A 7,500-nucleotide genomic window follows, 5' to 3' on the forward strand; every position below is an offset into this window, starting at 1 on the left:
TGTGTGTGGGTGAGCTAGGGGGACTATATTCTGGAACAAGTCTGTGTGTGGGTGAGCTAGGGGGACTATATTCTGGAACAAGTTTGTGTGTGGGTGAGTTATAGGATTATTTTCTGGAACAAGTCTGTGTGTGGGTGAGTTATAGGATTATTTTCTGGAACAAGTCTGTGTGTGGGTGAGCTTGGGGGACTATATTCTGGAACAAGTCTGTGTGTGGGTGAGCTAGGGGGACTATATTCTGGAACAAGTTTGTGTGTGGGTGAGTTATAGGATTATTTTCTGGAACAAGTCTGTGTGTGGGTGAGTTATAGGACTATATACTGGAACAAGTCTGTGTGTGGGTGAGTTATAGGACTATATACTGGAACAAGTCTGTGTGTGGATGAGTTATAGGACTATATACTGGAACAAGTCTGTGTGTGGGTGAGTTATAGGACTATATACTGGAACAAGTTTGTGTGTGGGTGAGTTATAGGATTATTTTCTGGAACAAGTCTGTGTGTGGGTGAGTTATAGGACTATATACTGGAACATGTCTGTGTGTGGGTAGTTATAGGACTATATACTGGAACAAGTCTGTGTGTGGATGAGTTATAGGACTATATACTGGAACAAGTCTGTGTGTGGGTGAGTTATAGGACTATATTCTGGAACAAGTCTGTGTGTGGGTGAGTTATAGGACTATATACTGGAACAAGTCTGTGTGTGGGTGAGTTATAGGACTATATTCTGGAACAAGTCTGTGTGTGGGTGAGTTATAGGACTATATTCTGGAACAAGTCTGTGTGTGGGTGAGCTTGGGGGACTATATTCTGGAACAAGTCTGTGTGTGGGTGAGCTAGGGGGACTATATTCTGGAACAAGTCTGTGTGTGGGTGAGCTAGGGGGACTATATTCTGGAACAAGTTTGTGTGTGGGTGAGTTATAGGATTATTTTCTGGAACAAGTCTGTGTGTGGGTGAGTTATAGGACTATATACTGGAACAAGTCTGTGTGTGGGTGAGTTATAGGACTATATACTGGAACAAGTCTGTGTGTGGATGAGTTATAGGACTATATACTGGAACAAGTCTGTGTGTGGGTGAGTTATAGGACTATATACTGGAACAAGTCTGTGTGTGGGTGAGTTATAGGACTATATACTGGAACAAGTCTGTGTGTGGATGAGTTATAGGACTATATACTGGAACAAGTCTGTGTGGATGAGTTATAGGACTATATACTGGAACAAGTCTGTGTGTGGATGAGTTATAGGACTATATACTGGAACAAGTCTGTGTGTGGATGAGTTATAGGACTATATTCTGGAACAAGTCTGTGTGTGGATGAGTTATAGGACTATATACTGGAACAAGTCTGTGTGTGGATGAGTTATAGGACTATATACTGGAACAAGTCTGTGTGTGGATGAGTTATAGGACTATATACTGGAACAAGTCTGTGTGTGGATGAGTTATAGGACTATATACTGGAACAAGTCTGTGTGTGGATGAGTTATAGGACTATATACTGGAACAAGTCTGTGTGTGGGTGAGTTATAGGACTATATTCTGGAACAAGTCTGTGTGTGGGTGAGTTATAGGACTATATACTGGAACAAGTCTGTGTGTGGGTGAGCTAGGGGGACTATATACTGGAACAAGTCTGTGTGTGGGTGAGCTAGGGGGAATATATTCTGGAACAATTCTGTGTGTGGGTGAGTTATAGGATTATTTTCTGGAACAAGTATGTGTGTGGGTGAGTTGTAGGACTATATACTGGAACAAGTCTGTGTGTGGGTGAGTTATAGGACTATATACTGGAACAAGTCTGTGTGTGGGTGAGTTAAAGGACTATATTCTGGAACAAGTCTGTGTGTGGGTAAGTTATAGGACTATATACTGGAACAAGTCTGTGTGTGGGTGAGTTATAGGACTATATACTGGAACAAGTCTGTGTGTGGGTGAGCTAGGGGGACTATATACTGGAACAAGTCTGTGTGTGGGTAAGTTATAGGACTATATACTGGAACAAGTCTGTGTGTGGGTGAGTTATAGGACTATATACTGGAACAAGTCTGTGTGTGGGTGAGTTATAGGACTATATTCTGGAACAAGTCTGTGTGTGGGTGAGTTATAGGACTATATACTGGAACAAGTCTGTGTGTGGGTGAGCTAGGGGGACTATATACTGGAACAAGTCTGTGTGTGGGTGAGCTAGGGGGACTATATTCTGGAACAAGTCTGTGTGTGGGTGAGCTAGGGGGACTATATACTGGAACAAGTCTGTGTGTGGGTGAGCTAGGGGGACTATATTCTGGAACAAGTCTGTGTGTGGGTGAGTTATAGGACCATATACTGGAACAAGTCTGTGTGTGGGTGAGTTATAGGACTATATACTGGAACAAGTCTGTGTGGGTGAGCTAGGGGACTATATACTGGAACAAGTCTGTGTGTGGGTGAGTTATAGGATTATTTTCTGGAACAAGTCTGTGTGTGGGTGTATATTCATTGTTTAGTCAATAATTTTGCTGTTGTCTCTCACAGTTTATTTCTCAACTTATCTCTCATTTTCCTGCACAGAAATAGATGAAGACCGTCTTCCAAACCAGTTATACAAGGTAATTAACTGTGTCCTTCATATGGAATGTTGTTAACGGAGAAATCATTAGTAACTAAAAAATAACATTGGTGGTGCCGTGTTCAAAAGCACTGCATCACAGTGCTGAGGTGTCACTACAGCCCGGGGTTCGATCCCCCGGGCTGTGTCACAACCGGCCGCGATCGGGAGCCCCAAAGGACGACGCACAATTGGCCCAGCGCCGTCCGGGGTGGAGGAAGGTTTGGCTGGTGGGACTTTCCTTGGCTGATTGAGCTCTAGCGACTCCTTGTGACAGAACCTGGTGCCTGCAAGCTGATTCCATTTGTCAGTTGAACGGTGTATCATCTGACACAGTGGTGCGGCTGACATCTGGGTTAAGAGAGCAGTGTGATAAAAACCTTTGCCTCTCCCGAGCCCAGTGAGGAGTAGCAGAGATGAGCCAAGGGACCCAATTAGGGGACAAAACAGGCTAAAACAATATGGTCGGGCCATACCACCCTGAACACATCTGTACTGGGTCGGGCCTGGTTAGTACTGGGATGGGAGACCGCCTGGGAATACCAGGCACCGTAAACAAAAAAATAAATGTAACCGTTGGATAGTAAATGAATATCATCTGACTACGTGGCTCACTTTATTGATCTCTGTTGACAGGCAGCCTTGATGAACTCTCCCAGGCAGAGGAGGAAGGGAGCAAGAGCCACGCCCACTATGAAAGGTAAGATCTCTCCCAGGCAGAGGAGGAAGGGAGCAAGAGCCACGCCCACTATGAAAGGTAAGATCTCTCCCAGGCAGAGGAGGAAGGGAGCAAGAGCCACGCCCACTATGAAAGGTAAGATCTCTCCCAGGCAGAGGAGGAAGGGAGCAAGAGCCACGCCCACTATGAAAGGTAAGATCTCTCCCAGGCAGAGGAGGAAGGGAGCAAGAGCCACGCCCACTATGAAAGGTAAGATCTCTCCCAGGCAGAGGAGGAAGGGAGCAAGAGCCACGCCCACTATGAAAGGTAAGATCTCTCCCAGGCAGAGGAGGAAGGGAGCAAGAGCCACGCCCACTATGAAAGGCAAGATCTCTCCCAGGCAGAGGAGGAAGGGAGCAAGAGCCACGCCCACTATGAAAGGTAAGATCTCTCCCAGGCAGAGGAGGAAGGGAGCAAGAGCCACGCCCATTATGAAAGGTAAGATCTCTCCCAGGCAGAGGAGGAAGGGAGAAAGAGCCACGCCCACTATGAAAGGTAAGATCTCTCCCAGGCAGAGGAGGGAGGGAGCAAGAGCCACGCCCACTATGAAAGGTAAGATCTCTCCCAGGCAGAGGAGGAAGGGAGCAAGAGCCACGCCCACTATGAAAGGTAAGATAATATAGCTTAGAAATGTAGAGAAGGTGACACATCAAGTGTGCATCAACATAATGTCATTTCAGACAGGCTCCTTAAAACAATAATCATGGGACTTTCTTCAATGTAATAATGTGATAAATCTGCCTAAAACTTTTTAATTGTTTCCTCTGTGTTGCACAAATCAACCTTTTAAAGACCTGTTATGGCTGCGATCCCCATACAGGGATCAACATCAGGGGACATGTCAGAGTGACAACTAAAAATACAACGTTACATTAATTAAGGGAGTAGCTGCTGATAGTTTCTCTGAGGAGACTGTCCAAGATCGACGTTATATATTCAGATTCAGTTCCCACTCTACTCCAGAACGGAACATAAAACTCCTTGAACTGGAACCAAAATATCCTTCTCCTTCTGCAGAACAATCTTTTCTGAAACCCTTTTGTTCTAAGATTAGTTTCATAGTTTCTTTGTCATCCGCCCACACACCATAACATGGGGTGAGTCACTCATCCGCCCACACACCATAACATGGGGTGAGTCACTCATCCGCCCACACACCATAACATGGGGCGAGTCACTCATCCGCCCACACTCCATAACATGGGGCGAGTCACTCATCCGCCCACACACCATAACATGGGGTGAGTCACTCATCCGCCCACACACCATAACATGGGGAGAGTCACTCATCCGCCCACACACCATAACATGGGGTGAGTCACTCATCCGCCCACACACCATAACATGGGGTGAGTCACTCATCCTCCCACACACCATAACATGGGGTGAGTCACTCATCCTCCCACACACCATAACATGGGGTGAGTCACTCATCCTCCCACACACCATAATATGGGGCGAGTCACTCATCCGCCCACACACCATAACATGGGGTGAGTCACTCATCCGCCCACACACCATAACATGGGGAGAGTCACTCATCCGCCCACACACCATAACATGGGGCGAGTCACTCATCCTCCCACACACCATAACATGGGGCAGTCACTCATCCTCCCACACACCATAACATGGGGTGAGTCACTCATCCTCCCACACACCATAACATGGGGCGAGTCACTCATCCGCCCCACACACCATAACATGGGGCGAGTCACTCATCCTCCCACACACGATAACATGGGGCGAGTCACTCATCCGCCCACACACCATAACATGGGGTGAGTCACTCATCCGCCCACACACCATAACACATGGGGAGAGTCACTCATCCGCCCACACACCATAACATGGGGCGAGTCACTCATCCTCCCACACACCATAACATGGGGTGAGTCACCATCCGCCCACACACCATAACATGGGGCGAGTCACTCATCCTCCCACACACCATAACATGGGGCGAGTCACTCATCCGCCCACACACCATAACATGGGGTGAGTCACTCATCCGCCCACACACCATAACATGGGGTGAGTCACTCATCCGCCCACACACCATAACATGGGGTGAGTCACTCATCCACCCACACACCATAACATGGGGTGAGTCACTCATCCGCCCACACACCATAACATGGGGAGAGTCACTCATCCGCCCACACACCATAACATGGGGTGAGTCACTCATCCTCCCACACACCATAACATGGGGTGAGTCACTCATCCTCCCACACACCATAACATGGGGTGAGTCACTCATCCTCCCACACACCATAATATGGGGCGAGTCACTCATCCGCCCACACACCATAACATGGGGTGAGTCACCATCCGCCCACACACCATAACATGGGGAGAGTCACCATCCGCCCACACACCATAACATGGGGTGAGTCACTCATCCGCCCACACACCATAACATGGGGTGAGTCACTCATCCTCCCACACACCATAACATGGGGTGAGTCACTCATCCTCCCACACACCATAACATGGGGTGAGTCACTCATCCTCCCACACACCATAATATGGGGCGAGTCACTCATCCGCCCACACACCATAACATGGGGTGAGTCACTCATCCGCCCACACACCATAACATGGGGAGAGTCACTCATCCGCCCACACACCATAACATGGGGCGAGTCACTCATCCTCCCACACCATAACATGGGGAGTCACCATCCTCCCACACACCATAACATGGGGTGAGTCACTCATCCTCCCACACACCATAACATGGGGCGAGTCACTCATCCGCCCACACACCATAACATGGGGCGAGTCACTCATCCTCCCACACACGATAACATGGGGCGAGTCACTCATCCGCCCACACACCATAACATGGGGTGAGTCACTCATCCGCCCACACACCATAACATGGGGTGAGTCACTCATCCGCCCACACCATAACATGGGGCGAGTCACTCATCCTCCCACACACCATAGCATGGGGCGAGTCACTCATCCTCCCACACACCATAACATGGGGCGAGTCACTCATCCGCCCACACACCATAACATGGGGTGAGTCACTCATCCCCCCACACCATAACATGGGGAGAGTCACCATCCGCCCACACACCATAACATGGGGTGAGTCACTCATCCTCCCACACACCATAACATGGGGTGAGTCACTCATCCTCCCACACACCATAACATGGGGTGAGTCACTCATCCTCCCACACACCATAACATGGGGGTGAGTCACTCATCCTCCCACACACCATAACATGGGGCGAGTCACTCATCCGCCCACACACCATAACATGGGGTGAGTCACTCATCCGCCCACACACCATAACATGGGGAGAGTCACTCATCCGCCCACACACCATAACATGGGGCGAGTCACTCATCCTCCCACACACCATAACATGGGGTGAGTCACTCATCCTCCCACACACCATAACATGGGGTGAGTCACTCATCCTCCCACACACCATAACATGGGGTGAGTCACTCATCCTCCCACACACCATAACATGGGCGAGTCACTCATCCGCCGACACACCATAACATGGGGCGAGTCACTCATCCGCCCCACACCATAACATGGGGTGAGTCACTCATCCGCCCACACACCATAACATGGGGCGAGTCACTCATCCTCCCACACACCATAGCATGGGGCGAGTCACTCATCCTCCCACACACCATAACATGGGGTGAGTCACTCATCCTCCCACACACCATAACACGGGGCGAGTCACTCATCCGCCCACACACCATAACATGGGGCGAGTCACTCATCCTCCCACACACCATAACATGGGGTGAGTCACTCATCCTCCCACACACCATAACATGGGGCGAGTCACTCATCCGCCAAAACACCATAACATGGGGCGAGTCACTCATCCTCCCACACACGATAACATGGGGTGAGTCACTCATCCTCCCACACACCATAACATGGGGTGAGTCACTCATCCTCCCACACACCATAACATGGGGTGAGTCACTCATCCTCCCACACACCATAACATGGGGCGAGTCACTCATCCGCCAAAACACCATAACATGGGGCGAGTCACTCATCCTCCCACACACGATAACATGGGGCGAGTCACTCATCCGCCCACACACCATAACATGGGGTGAGTCACTCATCCGCCCACACACCATAACATGGGGCGAGTCACTCATCCTCCCACACACCATAACATGGGGCG

The 7,500-nt window shown here is 49.3% G+C and overlaps 2 protein-coding genes across 2 annotated transcripts in view; both read left to right on the forward strand.

The window, feature by feature from the left end:
- LOC135559854 (dual specificity calcium/calmodulin-dependent 3',5'-cyclic nucleotide phosphodiesterase 1B-like) overlaps positions 1-7,500 on the forward strand; it is a 189,621-nt gene that overhangs the window by 94,142 nt on the left and 87,979 nt on the right. The gene's annotated exons all lie outside the window — the stretch shown is intronic.
- LOC135560285 (protein phosphatase 1 regulatory subunit 1A-like) overlaps positions 1-7,500 on the forward strand; it is a 41,871-nt gene that overhangs the window by 12,268 nt on the left and 22,103 nt on the right. Inside the window, exons 3-4 of the mRNA XM_065002146.1 lie at positions 2,562-2,599; positions 3,235-3,298. Of these exons, the coding sequence (XP_064858218.1) occupies positions 2,562-2,599; positions 3,235-3,298 (102 nt within the window). The remainder of the gene's footprint in view (positions 1-2,561; positions 2,600-3,234; positions 3,299-7,500) is intronic.

The sequence above is a fragment of the Oncorhynchus nerka genome, linkage group LG15 (genome assembly GCF_034236695.1).
Source record: "Oncorhynchus nerka isolate Pitt River linkage group LG15, Oner_Uvic_2.0, whole genome shotgun sequence".
NCBI classification, from domain to species: domain Eukaryota; kingdom Metazoa; phylum Chordata; class Actinopteri; order Salmoniformes; family Salmonidae; genus Oncorhynchus; species Oncorhynchus nerka.